This window comes from Haliaeetus leucocephalus, unplaced genomic scaffold, assembly GCF_000737465.1.
Source record: "Haliaeetus leucocephalus isolate CR32 unplaced genomic scaffold, Haliaeetus_leucocephalus-4.0 Scaffold802, whole genome shotgun sequence".
Lineage (NCBI taxonomy): Eukaryota > Metazoa > Chordata > Aves > Accipitriformes > Accipitridae > Haliaeetus > Haliaeetus leucocephalus.
The window spans coordinates 1,413,197-1,432,203 of NW_010973238.1; the positions used below are offsets into that span (position 1 = coordinate 1,413,197).

Below are 19,007 nucleotides of genomic sequence, written 5' to 3' on the forward strand. Positions count from 1 at the left end.
TCCTGTCTCTGCAAGGGTCCAGAATTACACGACTGACTTGTTTTCTTTCTCCTCTCTGAGAGGACCCAGATGGTAGTGCTTGGTGACCACTCACATGCCCTGAGGGGTGTCTCCTTGTGTGTGGCACCAAACAGCTCTATGTTGTCACCCCTCCTTTTCAGCCACAGATAGCACTTGCAAGGACTGCACAATCCACGCCAGAAATAAGAACATTGTCCAGCCCATCTGGCTTGTCTGCCTTCCAGCGTTTGGGCCAGTTACACCAGTAGAAAATGCGGAAGCTCATGGACGTGTCAACTTACTGTCCTCAGAGCAGCAAGCACAAGCCAAGAACATGTGGGGATGCCACAATAATCCAAATCCGTAGCACAGCCAAAGATTGTTCCCTGTTTGTGACTCTGGAAAGACGCAGTAACGAGGTGATGCTACAGAAAACCTCATTTGATACAAGCAGGTGTGAAAATGGTCTCTCTTCTTAACGGGAAAGCTTTTAAATGGAGGAATCTCTAGGCTGGAACTTGCTTACTCTCTGCCTTTGTAGGGCTTGAATTCACTGCTTTTTAGAGCATACTGCAAGCCTTTCCCATTTAGCTAAGCTTTCCCAAAGGAACAAAAGAAATGGAGAAATGGCTGGAAAAGCTAATGAGGATGGGGAACTTGAGGAAATGCGTTTTTACAACTATACATTCATGTATACATGCCAGAACATGTGTGTTTTCAGGACTTTTCCTTAAACTGAAAAAAACAAAACCAAGCAAAAATATTTTCCTTACAAAACCCACATACAGCTCAGTAAAGCATGCTACTGCTTTTCTGATCATAGCTGCCATGTGATGCAGCTGAACAGACCTGAGGTCCGAGACAGACTCTTTTCACTGCCATTACTAGTGCAGATGACTAATTGTCCAGTCCAACGGTCAGAAGGTTTGAGCTTACTGCATAAAATGTGTTTATTAAAGACAAAGAGAGATACTGAGTGATTCCCTGAAAGAAAGCCCATTAAAAAATAAAAACCCCAAAAAATCACACCACAGCTATGTCCAGTAATAAAATACAATGTGTTGCTGTATCTTACCAGTAAGTCCAAAAGCCTCATAACACACAAATGTCTTAGAACTAGAGTCATCACTGAAAATCAATAGCACTGTTAAGGGACTCCTTCCTTCGATTTGTGGCTGCATAGACCTGCCATTTTCTTTCCTTTTGTCTTTTGTGTGTGTTTAACTAAGGATCATGTGTTCCAAATTGCCCTTCTTTGGCCTCAAGCCCCTGTAAAACTCAGCTTTGCAGCTCCAGATGCCAATCAGCTGCTTTGACTCCAGGAAGCTAACGAGCTTTTAGCTTCTTCCCACCTCAGTAGCAGAAACCTGTCTGCAGAGAAAAACTTACTACAAAAGGAATCTTGCATTAGCCCTTGGCTCCAGATGCTGCTTAAGTAAATTTATTTTATTAAAAAGATTCTGACATTATTCAGAACTGTTTAAGTGTTGAACAGCTTTATAAACTTACTGTCTTAAAACCCCAGCAAGTAGGGAAGCACAGAAAAGGGGAAGAAACTCTGCAGAAGGCAGCTGCACGGCGAAATAAAAACACCTACCTGGCAATGCTTATTTAGTTGAAATATCCACACACCCATAGACATTAAGTACCGAGTTATGCAAGAAAGATGGAAAAAACACAGAAAACTTTCTTGCCTCTGCAGACCTCCTAAGTATCTTCTTTCCTGTCTCCAAGAGAGACTGTATGAAATGCACTGGATCACGAGGCTGGGTATGGTCCCACCAAGTGCCCTCCCCTGCTATATGACTTACATCAGACATAGTAGGCCAGTAAGTCAAAGCTCATAAGGGGCTGTGGAGTGGAAGAGAGGCCACAGTGCTATACAGTGCAAAGCTGTAAGATCCAGCATCAGGTGGGAACCAGCTGCCAGACTGGAGAGCTCTGCACTTACCCACCCATGAGGTGGTACTGCAGAGCTAGCAGCTGAGAAAGGGCAGCAGCCAGCGGTTCTGGCAGCCTGGCTTGTGGGTGCTTGCAGCAAGTGGCCACTGCTTTGCCTGGTTGCAGCGGCCACACTTCTCCAGACCTCCATGGATGCTGTTTCTCTCCACCAAGCCTGTGGTGAGTTGGGGTGTGGGGGGACCCACAGCACCTTCTGGGATCAGCCATTCTCTGCCTTTACGCACTGGGGTGCTGGCACTGATTCTTACCCAGCAAGGCAAAATCAAAGTCTCAATCACTTGGGAGTTTACAGAAACAGGATTGCTTTGTCAGGTATGGGACTATGGGGGTTTCCACTGACTGCGTTTCAAAACACTGTCCTGCTGCTGAGGGACTTTCTGCTCTGGTCTGAAAGCCTGCATGCTCCTGACAAGCGTTTGGATGTATCAGCAATGGGTACTGCTTAGAGCTGCGACAGACAAGGATCGACAGGCAGTATTTCCACTCGGGCTGGCACCTGTCAGGTTCTCCCCTTCGGAGCCTGTCTGACTTATCTTCAGTGCCAAGGGAAAAACAACTTCAAGAAAAACCCAGATTTTTTCAGAGCTCACACACGCTAAACTACGCTTGGAAGCCAATTTGAAAGCTTCTTTCTGGGTTACTCATGCTTCACCAAGTCTACTTGTACTTCCCACTTCTCATCACGATTTTTATATAAAGTCTCATAAATGGTCATAAGCCATTACACAGGTATTTGGTTATTCATATCAATTCAGTTGCTTGTTAGAGGCCCGTCTGCTTAAGGCAGTGAAAGGCAGCAGAACTCCACAGCTTAAATTCCTCGAACAAGAACAAAGAATAAATCTGTCTATTCTCCAGTGGATCTACCCTCATGGAAACATCAAATACTTCAAAATACTTCCCAGTAGGAAAAATATTTGGATATAAACAACTAACCTTTTTTGGGGAAAGGTTATCAGAATCCAAGCTGAGAAGAAGCTAGCAGGTCCAGTCTCAGCATAGAGAAATGAAAGGTCAGTGATTCCTAATTACCAGAACTGATAATGGAAGCCTGTTTGGTTCATTACAAGCAGAGTCCTGCAATCTTGCCTTTATAAGCATTTTATAAGCAAGTGCCATACTGCAAGGATCCCTCATGTTATTAAATAATTTATTATACGCCAACCCAAACACGTCCTCCAATCCTGTTTGTGTCCTGAAATTGCTAATTAATTCCTGCTACAGCTTCCAAAGTCAAAAGTATGTTTCAATTCCTCTCTCCATTTCACGAAAGCTGCCACACGCACCCAAAGGCAGCCCAGTGCCTCTAATCTGTCTCAATTACAGTCACTATGCTGCTGTCAGGCAATTCAAGTATCTCCCAAGCATCCAAAAAAAGAATTTGATGTTTTCAATGTCAAATAAATGTCAGGCCAGAGCAGAAGCAGCATGAACAGAAGGTTTTCTTCAACTTCTCTAACAAAAAATGGACTTTGCAGCCCAGGTTTTCAAGGTACAGTATTTGGGTACTTAATTCTCATGGATTTCAGCATAAGCTAGAAACCTTAATGCCTTCAAGAACAGAGATTTTCCACCCATCCTGAAAGCACTGTATCCAGGCAGGGACTACAGATGGTGAGAGGCAAGAGAAGATGCTGCTGCTCCTCCTTCATTTGAATTGGGATGCACTGGGACATACCGCATTGAAGGCGTGGAGCAAAGGGGTACTCTCCTTTCTGCCAACCATTCTCTGCAGCTTTTTAGAAAACCAGGAAAGTTTCTATTAAATGTAAACATGTCTGCTGTTTGATACACTGACTGCATATCTGATAACCACAGGCAGAACTGACACAAAACCAGCTTTACCCATAGAATTATAGGTTTCCTGGAAACATGAATCTTGCCATACAACTTAAATTTGGACCAAAATGTGAGGTAAGACAACACGACCTGGAGAGAAGTAGCTCTCTGAAGCCTTAGCTGGCCAAACACACGCAGATTTTACAACCGCAAGTAAATCTATATGCAAGTAAAGAAAAAGAAAAAAGAGAAAAAGATTGGGGCCCCAGCGTGTAGCATTGAATGAGATACTTAGTTGAAATGAATAGAGGAAGCACAGAGACATTTTTCAAGAGGCAGCAGGGGAACATTACACAGCATCCAGCTGCAGCCTGGCCCCATCTTTACCATCCTACAGGAATGGCCCACGTTCACAAACCAGCAGAAAGTCATATGAGAAATTTTACAACAAAGCCACAGCAGACACTACCTCAAAGCAACTCTGACAGCTTCTTTGAAACCACTTCATCGCCATTAAAATAGTGAAAAGATTCCTAACCCAATAGCCACTTTGTTTAGGACAGTTTTCAATTTCAATGCAGCTTTCTTATGGTAATATTATGCAATTAAAAATTGAGCTTAAAACTACCCATGTAAAAGATTCTAATCAGAAGCTGACATTTACTGTGGAGGTTGTTCATGCCTATAGAAAACTCTGAAAAGGTCAGTGTAAGTGTAAATAAGGGGAGATACCTCCTCAAGAGTATCGAAATTTTCATCATGTTACAACCTATATACCCATTTCTAATCATTCACATATGCAAGGCAGTGTTATGAATGCCCTGATGGCTTCTCATGGGCCACCTGAATCTGTAGCGGGATCTAGAAATAGGCCTCCAGACTGCAGTGAGAGAACTGGCACCAAATTTTAAGTGTTTCAGGGAAGCTGGGATCCAGCCACACAGAAAACTGCCAATACAGTTTAATTTCAATGGGTTTAATCTCAACATTGCTTTCAGCAAGCACGTATGTAGGACTTGGAAAGGACCTGCTTGTTACGATTTAACTATTAAGCAAAACCTTGCAGAACTGCCCAAATCCAAATCATGCATGCCTTTACCAAATCGTAAGTTTTAGACACTAGCACTAACCTGAAGGTAAGTAGTCTCCTGGAAGCAGCGCTCCTGCAATTGAATAAATGGGATTAGGTCTCATGCTCCTAACACCCACACTTTCTCATTCCTTGAGAAATCCCAAATACACTGCAATGCAACTAACACCTCAGTCACCCTTCACATTCTCTCATCGCTCACATCTGCAAGTTGCCTTTTGTGATCTGCAGTGATGACTGGCACATTTTATGACTCAATGCACAAAGTATCCCCAAAAGGGGAGTGGAAAACGTGCGTTTGCAAGGAATGCACACTTCCAATTTCCTAAGTGTTTAAAGGTCATTGGGGACACTCCAGTTAAGGCAGATCCTTTCTCTAGGTCTTGTTCTTGTCCCCTCACATTCTGAATGAGTCTTTGGAGATGCTTTTCTTGCTCATCATTTTTAAGCTCTCAGCAGGACAAGATGCAATTATATGCTCAATCATGATTACAGATTTGCTGGTTGCAATTTTAGAAGTCTCAAAACAAAACTCATTAGATTAAATATTCTTCCTGGCTTTGTATGAGAGGGACAAGAAGAACTGATGTTTCCAAATGGCATGGGCTTGCTACCTGACTTGTTCGCACAAGCCAGCAAGAAAGGTACTGCTTTAGGAATGAGGAAACCTCATCTCCATTCCCAGCTCTGCCACTGAAATGCTGTGTAACTGCACAACCCACTTCAGCGGTCCGTGTCCCCTTTTCCCCTCCCACACTATTTTTGCCTTGCCTATCCAGACTTGGCCTGTTCCAGTAGAGTGGCACAGTGTGTCAGGTACTTACACTTTACAGAGGCGACTGGTAAAAGAGAATACGAAGTTGCTCTAAGCGTCTCCTACAAAAGCAACAATATATTCAGTAAAGTAAGGAGACTGCAAGCTGTGCAAAACATGACTGAACTGGACATGAGGTGGAAGGATTGTTCTTCCCATATCCTCCTTCCAGATAAGCCTGAATCATGGTCTATTCCTAAACAGACAAATAACGTTTCATGCTATTACAGACTTCCAGTTTTCCCTTTGACCAAGACACCGAAAATTCAGGGCTGAAACTAATGGTCTGAGAGGCCAAAATAAAATTGCTCTCCCTTCTACCACATACTGATCAACATTCACACTGATCACATCTGAAAATGCCTGGGTCAGCAATCAAGCTCTCGGTGGTTTCAGAGCAATGAACAGTTGGATTGACATTGCCTTTAAACTACTCAGAGGTAAGATTCCCCGCCTCCCTCCAGCTGACAGGTAAATTTAAGTGTCTGCTTTACAATGTAAAATGCCTGCCTCTCAGTTCAAGGTCATTTTTCTTCAATCCACAGTTAGAGGTATATGGCACATTAAGTCATATCATTCCCCTGTCACGTTGGAGAAGGGGGGAGCTTTTAAGCCTGTGCAGAGCGCTCAGGGTTATAGAAATAAATATGGCTTTATATGGCAGCTTTCACATTCAAGATATCTCAAAGTGGTTTACAAAGTAATGAGTCAGATAATAGGACTGCAGCAGCTGTGTAGGTAAATGCACTAGAAATTAATGCTGAGAAAACAGAATTAATTTTTTGATTCTCTTTATTTGCCTTTCTGCAAAACACAACTGCAGCTTTAGTCTGACTAATGAGCATCAGTGGCTTCTGCAATTTAGAATGCACAGGTTATTTGACATTCCAGTTTATTTTAATTTTCAGATTAACTCCACGATTAAAGCTCTCCATTAACTATAATAAATACTGTTCAAGCGAAGTGGAAAAAATGCTAGACACCTTACTGCACGTACCTCCCCTGTCTTGGCTGCATTATAAGGAAGGCCTCCTTGCCTGATCTCTAGTACCTCAATTTGCAATTAGGTCAGAATCACACAACTATTTCATTTTTATTCCTTTGTCTCTCCCCCGTCGTTAGCATTTATAAGACGACCCTCGAAGATTGATGAACGTAGTGTTCTGAGGACTTCATGCTTTACTGTGCTGGCACTAGGGAAAGTATGTATCAGAAGTAAAAATATATTTGTCTTTTTAAAAAGCCATACCTTGGGGGAATAATAATAATAAAGTCAATAATATCAATCAACTTGAGATCCACCAATTAAGATATATTTTGCATATATGCTCCTTTCCCAGGTTCCATGGGCAAATGGGCTCTCTCAGTCTTCTTCCCACCTAAGTCACCTAGCTAGCTGTCATGGATTAAGTTGTTTTGGAAAAACCTTGTCTCTAAAAAAAAGTGCTGGTTTTTCCAGACAGACTTTTATTGGCTGACTTTGTAATCAGTTAACAAGAGTCACACAGAACAACTAGGTTGAAGGAGAGTGTGGGAGGTCACCTGGGCCAGCTTCCTGCTCAAAGCAGGCTCAATGCTGAACTTAGACCAAGTTATTTATGCCTTTGTCCAATCAGGTCTTGAAACCCTTCAATGATAGAGAACCCTTCAAAACCACTCTGAGGAATCTGTTCCAATTCTTAATTATAGGGCACTAGCCTGCATTTTTGTGGGCAAAAGAATAGCAGATGGGACAGCCAGAGTATTCCAGACAGATGCTTTAAGTGAGATTCGAGAGATGTCTGTCTAGCACTGAGTTTTGAAAGCATCCGAGTCACGTAGGCCTCTGAGAAAGCTATCCACACTCCTATTACTCCTAAAGGCACAGCCTTCATAACACTCACCTGGAGCAATAACTGCTTCCTTTACTTATGCACACACTATTTCTGGAAATCTGGCAAGGGATTTAAATCAACATTACACCATTTTTCTGCCTCAGCTGTTCTGAAACTTTCTGCTGTTCTCTTAACTTGTCAAGTAGCTTTGTCAGCAGAACTTTGCTGCGGTACTTTTGATGGACACTAGAGACAACCGTAACTCTGTGCAACTAGGTTTTTGTAATTGATTTTGACATGAAATTTCATCTCTAAATTCCGACAGAAGCTAAGTTCCTCTTCCTTGCGCTTCATGGTAATACTGGCTAGGCAATCGGGACAACTTTCTGATTCACAAACTTCTTCAAAGTATCATTTCATTTTTTATGCTTATGCTAAAAGGCGGGGAAAAGTCTCTGAACTTTCATTGTTGTTTCTTAACTGAAACTGAGTAAGTGGCATAGCAGAAATGTGACATAATGCAACAGTGACTGGATGGATGGGTGGATGGAGTGAGTTTTTCACTGCAGTGACTAAGTCCTTAGACTGAAGCAGTTACAGTTATGTGGGATAAGCACCTCCCTACCAACTCCTGCTTTATTCCTGGCAGACTTTCTTGGCGCATTATCATTTTCCAAACAGTCCTTGAGCAGCATCTGTATAATGAGCTATGCTCCGTAATAACAGGCACTTTATTTTAAAGTAACAATTAGAATTGCTTGTAGAATAGAAATGCTAAATGAGACATGCAAAAACATACACACAAACTGAAGGGTGGGGAAAGAAGAGTATTAACCATTCTTAAGTGGGGCAAACAGCACAGGGAAGTCTGTGAAAAGAAAAAAATATGACTGACAACTATCACTTTCCAACATTAACTATTTTATCATGAGATATGCTAGCCAAGTATAAAGGACATGAAAATTCCATCAATGGTTAAAGGGTTAAGGTCCTGCATTGCCAGAGAGCACACATTGCTATAACTAAAGTAAATGTTGTAGCTGGGCTGTAAAACTTGCCAAGGTCTCAAGTTATGTATTGGTTTCTGTATATACCTATCTATACAGAGCATCATAAATAATACAGCTGAACTTCTCCATAAAAATACACAGTAAGTGTAATATGCATAGCAAGAATACGAAGTAATTCATGGTATTACATATTTTCAAAACACTCTCTACAACATGAACTCCTCAGTCCATTCACACAATATCCCATTGGGGCAAGCAACTATCATCCACCTTTAACACAAACTGTGTTTTTATTTAATTTTTCTATCACTGTGGTGCTAGCAACAGTTGTGATACACAATACTTTGGCAGAATTTCGCTGTTTTCACAAACGTATCATGTACACTCCATGTGCACTGGTTATCACAGCAGCAGTGAAAAAACCAGTAATTTTTCTAGTGAAGGCAGTGGAAGTAGCAGACACTTCATGAACAAGTTCACTATAGCCCCGGCATCTGAATGCAATTAAGTTGCCTAAGGCCGCTCAGCAAGTCGGTAGCAATGCTGGAATGTGAAAATGAGACTTTCTTACTTCCAGCTCTGTCTTTTGCTGAAGCTCCAGATCACTCCATCTCCTCAGCAGCTGCTGTAATTACCACATGCTCAAGTGGAGTTCCTGCTGTTTAGTTTTTCATAGGCTACTTTATTATGCAAGTATATATAGGCTGTTCTAGTTTAAGATGTTATAACCACATGCATAAGTCTCATTTTCTATGCATTTATAACCTGGCCACAAATTCACATCAAGTTGGAAAGGGAATTTACCACCTGGGATTCTTGTCTTTTGAAGATACTGCTAGTTATTAGAATAGTTCTATATTCTTGGGTGTCAGCCTCAGGCAAGAAGGAGCTGGAAGCTGACTACCGGAGTTATTTTATAGTCCCGTAAGAGCCACAGGTGAAAGGACCTAAAGGTGGAGAGGGAGAATCTTGTCTCCAACTGTGAGCTTTTCTCCTCCATGCACTGAGGAAGACTGAACATTCAAGAATGCAAGAGAAGAATAAAAAGGAGGAATAGTTGTGGATGTTCATTCACTATTTCCAGGATAACCAGAGTACCTTAGAGGTAAGTCCGATTCTTCTCATTCAGATGGAAGAGTTTGAAACAATTCAGAAAGCAAGCTGCCTTCCTAACTCATCTTGCGTGTGACCTCTAGCTGTTAAGACAGAGGTAAAAGACAAAGGGAAAAAGAAGAGCTCTACAGGCAAATTGTAGCAGAGCCAAGAATTGATGGACAACAACAACCATCTTATGATTTCATGAAGCGCTTCATAGTCTCAACTCTGTATAAATAAATATAGAGCTGAATGAAATTCTCATATCACTACAATTGCTCCTCCTACCCCCCCTTCCCAGCAGTTGTTTCCCTCTGCTCCCTCAGCTTAAACTTCAAAGCTACACAACCTAAAACTGAAAAAGACAGTCACACTATGAAGTGTCCATACTGGGGGTGGGGAGGTGTTAGTGGCATTTAACTATCACAGTTGAAATTTATTCTCCAGTTTACATTGGTTACATATCCTCCATGTAGCAGAACTCTTCAAGTTCCTAACTCAAATCTTCCTGACACAGAAGTAAATCTCTCTTAACTGGGCAATTTATAGGATAGTCTAGTCACACAAACATTGTGTTTCCCCCTACTACAGCTGCAAGAGCTCTTCTGTTCCACAGATGCCATTTCACCTCTACCAGGAATCTAGCCTGTCTCATCTGTAAATAAAATTTTTGCCTGGATGTCCCTATGGACGTAGCAAGGGACTGGAAAGCACAGCTCAGAGCTGCAATGTCAAGGCATTCTCAGAAGTGAGAGCGCAACGATTTGACAAACATGGTAGCAATTACCAGAACGCAAAGCCAAAACTATTCTTCACATTCCTGAGCAGACAGATGACACCAGAGTAAGAGCTGGTCCTGTAATGGTCTCAAATTCCTCTCACATGATTTGGTGGAATAACTAAACCCCACACAGCAGAGCTGTGAGGGTCTCAGCAGCACTACTGTACACAGTTGCTGTATAGGGTTTCAGTCATATCATTAGTATTTCTCCCAGAAAAATATTTGTTTCCTCACAGTCTCCAAAATAAGAATGTTGAAGGATAGAAGTGTATTAACAAGGGAAAAGAATTAGCGGCAGAATTTGGAAAGGTCATACACACTTGAGAAACGCAAGGTTGAACGGCAAGTCCTTATTGATACTTGAATAATCCTGCAAAAATAACTACTATGAATATACAATATTAAATGTCTATGTGAATACAAGTGACCACACCCACGAATGATGACAGTAAAACTACAGACAAGGCAGACACACATCTTCCACCTCAAGAAAATGCATGCATACGTTGGTGGGTAATAAATATATCTAGTGGTTGACAAACAATGCCATACCTAGGTAACTACTCAACTACAACCATCATTTAAGTCACCTGTATGTTAGGAGAGAGCTAAAAGGGTATAGCACTTAAAGAAAACCATATCTGGCCTACAAATGAATAGTAATATAAGCAGACCGTTAGAGAAACTTGGACACTCGGTGATGTTCAGTGATGTAACTCACCTCCCCCTACAAAGGTTTGCTGACTCCTACACAACAGAGGACTTTGTTTTATTAAATCCAAATTCTAGCAATATAATGCAATACAAAAGCGTAACTGTGCCCTTTACATGTTTGCCAAAGTCCTGTTCCACCAGCATGCACCAAGATAAAAGCCCAAAAGACTTTGTCTCGTTGCTGCTGTTTAACGCATTGCATGACAATCTCTCGCCTAAGGAGTACCTGTAGGTAAAACACGCTACCTGGGGAAAATCTGCTGCTTTAACTGCTCAGCTAGTTCAATACCCCTTAAAAACAGGCAGGGTTTGTTTTGGCTTTTTTAAACCTTATGCCACTGAGTTACGTAGAAGGAAACAGAGGTCGTTTCATGGACAACATCCTTCAAAGGCCAAGCTGTTCAAGGCTTACTACCTGCACAAAAGCAACAAGGAAGGAACAACCCTTAAGAATTGTGCTAATGATTTATTTTATGCAACATCTGTGCAGCAAGGCGAGCTTATCACAAGACAAGACTGTGAATCACTAACTACTTGGACTGCTTTAGCAAAGAAGTCCAGCAGCTCTGCATGGGTATGACACAAATCTACCATAAAGAAACAACTGATCCTGGCAACAGGCAGCAAGAACTGAGAATAGCTAGTGACAGGGAACATAATGACAATGAAGCAGTGTTTATTCAACAGTATTCAAAGTCAGCTGTCCCTGAAAAGCAAGGCAGACCCTTCTACTCATTCCTTTTCCTGCCTTGTTGGCCTGCATGAAACTTCTCTAGAAATGTTTTGCAGTTCTTGCTTATCAGGTACAATCCTACAGCAAGTTTCCTTTTAGGTACTCTGGAGTAGGTACTGGGACTTGGACTGAGACAGAAGTCAAAGAAAAACACCTTCTCTGCAGATAAGTCACCACCATCCATCACTGCTCACCTCATCTGGAGTGTACAGAGAACTTGTGTTGTCTGTAAACTGTAAAAAAAAAATAATCAACAAACCAAACAAACCTCTGTAAAAAGAACAACAGTCCTACGGGAATGATTTTCTGTTTTAAGGAAGTTTCATTCAAATTAACTACTGGTGACAGAATTTTGCACTCCATTTAAAATCCATGCTGAGTAACCATTAAACGCTCTCCATATCTGACTCATGCAAGAAATGCACACATCATTAAAACACAGAAGGTGTCACAGTGTGTCAATATCAGCTACAACTCTTACAGGCTTAGGTGGTAATGAAAATAATCATTGTTCTATAATACACTTGGTATTAGTTCAAATTGCTTGAGTTGTCATGCTAAGAACAACAAGAAGCTATTTCAGACTCATTCTCTTCATTGGAAGGTATGTTAGGGCAGAAACAAGACAAAAGACATAACAGTACTCCTGGACCTCCAATTCACATTCCAGCTGCATCTCCCCGTATGATTTTTCAGACCCTCCAGTTTAGCCCTAAACTTACAATTTATATTCTACATAATCAAATTTAACAGGTCCATAAAGATCACAAATAAAAGAGTTTCCACCTGTAGAGCACAGCTCAGCAGGCCAGGAAGCAACCCACTGGCATGTATCAACTCCGCTTTAAACAAAGAAGTCTCTCAACGTAAGAATTGCAGAAGATTATGACAATAAAAGCAGAGTATTCCAGAAGAATTAGCAGTCAGCTATGGAAAGAGTGTGTAGGCTAGAAAGGAAAAATCCACAGGTGCCTGCTCTGAATTCCTTGCAGATGCTGGGTAGAAGAATGAGAATTTGCAGGTACCGGGCTGGAGAAAGTTTGGCAAGGGCAGGCTCCATATGGGAATTTTCCTATTCAAGGCAATAAATTTTCTCTGACTCAAAGCATTGGAAGAAAGATGAGATATCTTTCACTGCTTTGTAAATTGTGAAAAACACACGGGACCAACATGAACACTCTGCTTAGTAAAGCAACAGAAATAAGAGATACTTAATAATTCTGATAGAATTCTGAACAACATGCATGAAATACTTAAAAGACATTAATACAAGAACACGTTACTTGCTCTCACAGAGGAGATCTTCCCAGTCCCTCAATATCCACTAGCAGGCACAGGAGGGGTGTGGATGATTCCATTAATCAATCAGTTCTACTCACTTATTCACAATACAACAATCAAAATTAATGATTGAAGGGAGTTGGAAAGGGCAGGTGAGTGCTTGAGTCAACTTGTAAAGATTTAAAGAAAGCAAATTAAAACAGCAGTGAAATGAGAACAGCAGCTAATCTTAATTACAAACCTAAAGTCAGAGTAAGGCTTCAGTGAAGTTTCTCTCTCCCCCCACTACATGTTGCCTTTAGCTGAAGACAAATTGCCAGCATTTTTGTAATCTACTAAGTTAAAGTCATTACCCTGACAGTGCCAGGAAGTCTAATTTCCTGAAGCAGTAACACAAAGATTTATAAGTGAATTTAAACCTCACCTTCTGGAACAGAAAAATCTATCATCATCATCAGGCTACATGGAAAGCAACTGGGGATTTCAGATAATGGAGAAAGAAGAAATTCACCTGCTGACAAGTTCACCCAAAATCTCATTCCCTACCTACATAGGCTGCTGACCAGGCTAAGTGTACACACAAAGCTGAGCTTTCAAATAAATTCAGCTTTTCTGTGAGGTCCCTGCTGCAACAAAAGACACGTTCAACTATAAGCAGCTTTAGCACTAGTTCAGTATTTCTGCTCAATTCTCTCCTGAACTTATGTTCCCATCAAAATGGAAGTAAGCTTAAATAATCAAAGTGGAAAAGATAAATTAATAACCACTTTAATAACTGATTTAAGGGACAGAATGAGTTAGCTCATCCACCAGGCTGAAATGTACCTGCACGTCTTATGGCTGAAGACTTTCAACTCCCTAATGAGATAAACTGAAATCATAGCTGAACTTCAACACCCAAAGCACCTTAGAGCACCTACGTTTATGCCATTAGATGTAAGTGTGCATCAACAAGAAGCCACAAGATTTGCTTAAACCAAATAGCACAGAGGTCTGGATTTAATTAGGGATGACCCGCTGATTCCATATAAAAAGCTGTTTTGCTCTTCTGGACTTTCCCCTCCCATGTTCCAGCACTGACGAACAGAGGTGGACAATCCAACACCTTCACATCAGGAGGATTAAATGTTACAACTTTTATAACATCTTCAGAGGGCTGACACATATCAATGCTAATTCTTTTCAGAAAACCTTATTGCACGGTCTGCCATCTGAGACACTGCTTTCCACTGCACAGATATGATTAATCCTATCTTTCCCCCAATGCATGAGCCTCCTGTCACTATTCCTGCTCAGAAATAAGGACTCTGTGAACAAAGCAAAGGAATTGTACTATGCTATGTATTTAACGTGTACACAGGAGAAATCAGCATTTACACTGTGGTAGTGCAGAAAAGAACATGCTGCAGAGGAGACAGCCAACACCACTATCAGTGACCTACTTTATATTGGGGAAGGGATTTCAGCAAGACTTACCCCTAGCCCCCCACCCCCGAAGCAGCAATTTTTGAAAGTACTAAATTTAGCAAGGTCCTGAGGACAGCATTCATAATTTCTTGTCAGTGCTGTCCTCTTATATAGCTCTATGCAAGCTCTTATTACTTCCCCCAAAAATGTATCTTCTCTCTCCCTCTTTGACTGTCAGGAAAAAAAATATGCTCCTTTCAACAAAAAGGAAACAAGAAGCTTCTCTTCCACAATCTTTCCTCATGAGGACAGCGTACACTGGACACTGCCAGAGCACATATATTTATTTTTTAATATCAGATGAGACAGCTTCTGAAAGCACTGCAAGTTCTCCCATCTGACATTATCCAGTTTACCACAGATAACAACCCTGAACTGGAAGCTTTTCCCTTCCAGAATGCCTAGCACATAGAATTATTAAAGGCTTAGAAATGGTTTCAGGGCTGCTCAAATGCTGTGCTGCAGCAAAATCTGATTTCCATTAAAAAACCAAGAGCAATCAGAAGGAAAAGGAGACTTTAGTTCATCACTTTGAAAAAAAGAATTGCCTTCATTCATCCATTCCTCTTCAGAACACACAAATTCCAGAATCCAGAATCCAGAATCCCCCCCTGCATTTAAGCTAGGTAATAACTCACAAGACCCTTTGGACTGTTGGGGATATGAACGTGTTCCTAAGCTCTCTTGAACACGACTGAGAAAACCTCTGCTTCTCACACAGACACTAACCCACACCTTCCCCCCAACTAGAAACTACAGAAGGTTCTGGTTTTGCGATGTTTGGCTACAGGATAGGCAGATTCCTGCAATTAAAGTTATCTGGAGACCAAGTGAAGTTTCCAGAGATGATAGAAAATAGGTTTGAACTAGTTCACTGCTTCTAGTTCGCAGTTTTTCAAGCAACCATAAGCATGCTATCAATTAAGCTCAGTGATCATACCTAAGAATATTTTATAGGGAAACTGTGATGTCAGGTTCTTGAAACCTCACCTTTAGATCCACCAGATAAGCACTATGGATGTTGCCTATAAGATTACAGGAAACTTAACAACACTGCATCCCAGTATTTGTTAACTACTGCAATGTTCGTTTGCTGCATTGCACGAACAAATCTTATTACTGCAGTTTCATTTGCCCACAAAGATTCCAGCTGAAAACTCACTTTAATATGGCTTTAATAATACATGAAAGAGATTAATCTATAATTGTTGATTTTTGAAATAGCACTTCATTGTGTCACTCAAACTGAGTGCTTTTGATCATTAAAACTTGCGTGATTTTTCAATCTTAGTAACGAGGTTCTGCTTCAGCTGAGAGCTGATCTCATCAGAACCAATTATACTCTATGGCATAGATCTGACCAGAGCTTTTAAGGGCTTTAAAACCGCAATTTTATTTTTCTTATCTTACCAAATGATTCAAAGTCCTAGCAATCTTGTTAGAACCTTTAATATCCAGGAACTCTCATGTAAACTAGATGCTTAGCAGGAAACTACTAGTAAAGAAGTGAACAAAAACGCATCACTGAATTTATTTTTTACTCTTAGCACACAAGTGAATAGTTTCTCATGCCTTTTTCCATGTCGAAGGGCTTCTTTCAAAATTCTGTGGGATTAATCTCCTGACCTAATCTAGCATGAGGTATGTAGTCAGACTAAAATCTATTCTAATCTCGAAATTATCAAACAAAACCTCTTCAAGAGTGTGTGATTTCTAGCAACTGAATATAATAAAGAGCTGTGTAGGCTCAGAGAGACAGATATGTCTCCCATCAGATATGCCACAACACTTCCACCATTAACAGAGCCACATGAAAGATTTTTAACTTATTTTAAAGAAGGTTATGCAAGATCCATTTCTTTGCAGAAATCCTTGATTTCCATCTTTTCCCTTTAGTGGCACCTACATTCCAATTCAGAAAGGAATGGAAGTGCTGAAGCCCTTGGTATATTTTGTGTTCTTTTCTCTTTCTGCATCCTTAAGAGGTCTCCATGCTCTGCAGTGTAATCAACACCTAAACTTGAACTGATGGCATCAATGTAAAGGTTGGTTAGGAGAAGTTTCCTGCAGCTCTCTGAATAGGATGACATTGCACCTTCTAAGAGGTGCATTAATATCTTGTGCAATAATGCACCGAATGAAATTTTGTGTTTAGACATTAGCCTAGAAACTGTACCTATTGTAAAGGGTGTCTGCAAATAGATTAAATCCATCTATATATTAGGATTAGTTTGCATATCATCAATCAGAGCTTTACTGCCCATGAATTTAAGTGAGAGTGCAGCACTTTACATGTATAATTATTATACCATTACTGACTATCAGTACATCTCTAAGGATGTTAGATATGGCCTCTGTTGCTGCCCCCAGTTAACAGTAAGGAAACTGAAGCACAAATTAGTTGATTTGACCAAGGTCACCCAAGTAGCATAATTCAGGTATCCCAAGTCCAGGGATCCCTCCATTGAGTCACACTGTTTCTTCATACTCTTCGAAATTGTACAAGTGATGCAGGAAGAGTTTAAGATTTTCCTTCTGAAGAATACTCAGGTAGTTCTGGGTATTCACAGATCATTAAGGTGAGGGTGCTATGGGAGACCTTTTCCTGCAAGGCTAGGTTGACAGGGGGGCACCGCAGCAGTTGCCATGACAATGGCTGAATCTTTGCAATGACAATGGCTGAATCTTTGCAATGACATTGCACGCACTTCAAATGAAAACTTGCGCAACTCTCAGAACACCGTCCAATGCGGTAAGAAGTCTGATGAGATCCCAAATCGTCTGCTAATTTCCAATTAAAAGGAGTACCACGCATGCAGGAAGAGAATGCAGATTGTTTGTGAAAGATTTCACCTCTGCCAGAGCTGAAATACAAAAGCACAATGCAGAAGAATTTTTCTGTGAACCTCCCAATTTTGGAAAACTACAAGTACTACTCGCTACAGACAGGGAGGAATACCGTATTCAGGAGAAGACTACCAGTAAAGACAAAAAAACTGAACTCATTCCCTGCCGTCACTCTCCAATGCATCGGAACACTGAAGAACTACAGAGATGCCAGGGAAGGGAAAAGGTTAGTGATAAGTACACTCACCTAATGCATTTCATAACTCCTTACATTCACATCCAGAGCAGACGATTTGCAAATGGAGTTGTAAAGGAAGAGAGCACGCACCCACCCCTCTATGGAGTTACAATCGCCTAACACCAAATCAGATGGGCTTCTACAAGATTCCACCAATTCAGCAGCTTTATATAAAAACTGGTTATATCCAGTATTGAATACTAGATAACAACAAGCACTGACACATCCATTATTTCAATTAACTGAATACAAAAGAAAGAGATCAGCCCGATATGCTCGCGTCTCAAGTCCCTTTAAGAGCCTCCAGCTCCCAGGCTACCTGTTATTTCCAAAAGCACAAACATTAGCATTACCTTTTGCTGCTTCAGATCGCTTAGGCAAATCAAGTGTATCAAAATTCCTGTCCAAATCTCCATTCTTCTTTCCTGTGCAAAAAAATAAGACAACAGATGGAAAAGACTGTCAGCATACTGACAGGTAAGTTACTGTCATGTGCATCTACAAGATGAGAGAAGATACAGACTAAGAATATAAATCACAGACTATTACCCATATTTGTACATATCTGACTTGAAATCCAGCTGCATAGCTGTGGTTTTAGCATGAGCAATTTAGGGACAAAAATCCTTGCTACCTTCAAGTTAATCCACAAACATGCTTAGCACTACCATTTCAGTGGGTCTTAAGAGTGCTTAAGATCTTGGAAAACTGTGCCATTTCCCTTCTTGGCAAAGCTATGCCCCTCCCTCAGAAGCCCAGTATTTACTCAGGTTTTTTCACAGAGGAATTTTGACCTGAAGCTTAGCTGAAGCAGAAACTGAGCAGCAGAGCAAAAAACAACAGGCTTGCTTTGCAGCCTCTATTCTCATTGTGACTATCAGGCAGGAAGGCCTAGATTTAATATATTGTACAGAAAGCAGGCAACAACTTAACCTTGAATTGCCCTTCAATCAATAAAGTGACATTTTGACTATTTATTAGAAAGTAATGGAAATAATTCCATACTTTCACTAAGAGACAGTTTCAAACCACTGCATCAGCTTTAATTTATACAATCCTTCATAGAAAGCAGAACAAAACCTGGACTTTAGTTTTAGTTAGGTTGGGAATTCAAGGTTATGTAAACAGCCGGGGAGGAAAGGGTTAATTTTCATTCCCTCTTCTCCCCCCAAGGAGACACACTGCCTTGGGAAAGCCCACTTGGATGCTGTGGGACAAGCAGGCACCTTGCCATCGGAGAGGTACTGACAGCAGAGAGAGATTTGGAAGGAAGGGCAGCAATCGGCACGGCTTCTGAGGACAGCAGTGTACAATTTAGCTTTCCCAAATTATTGGGGGGGGGGGGGGGGGGGGGGGGATTGGTTTTTTTTCTTCCCCTCCCT

The 19,007-nt window shown here is 41.0% G+C and overlaps 1 protein-coding gene across 2 annotated transcripts in view; it reads right to left on the reverse strand.

The window, feature by feature from the left end:
* Nucleotides 1-19,007, reverse strand: part of ARVCF (armadillo repeat gene deleted in velocardiofacial syndrome) — a 169,037-nt gene that overhangs the window by 25,037 nt on the left and 124,993 nt on the right. For both annotated transcript variants that reach the window (XM_010581676.1, XM_010581675.1), the window contains one exon: nucleotides 17,979-18,050. In XM_010581676.1, coding sequence (XP_010579978.1) covers nucleotides 17,979-18,050 — 72 coding nt within the window. The remainder of the gene's footprint in view (nucleotides 1-17,978; nucleotides 18,051-19,007) is intronic.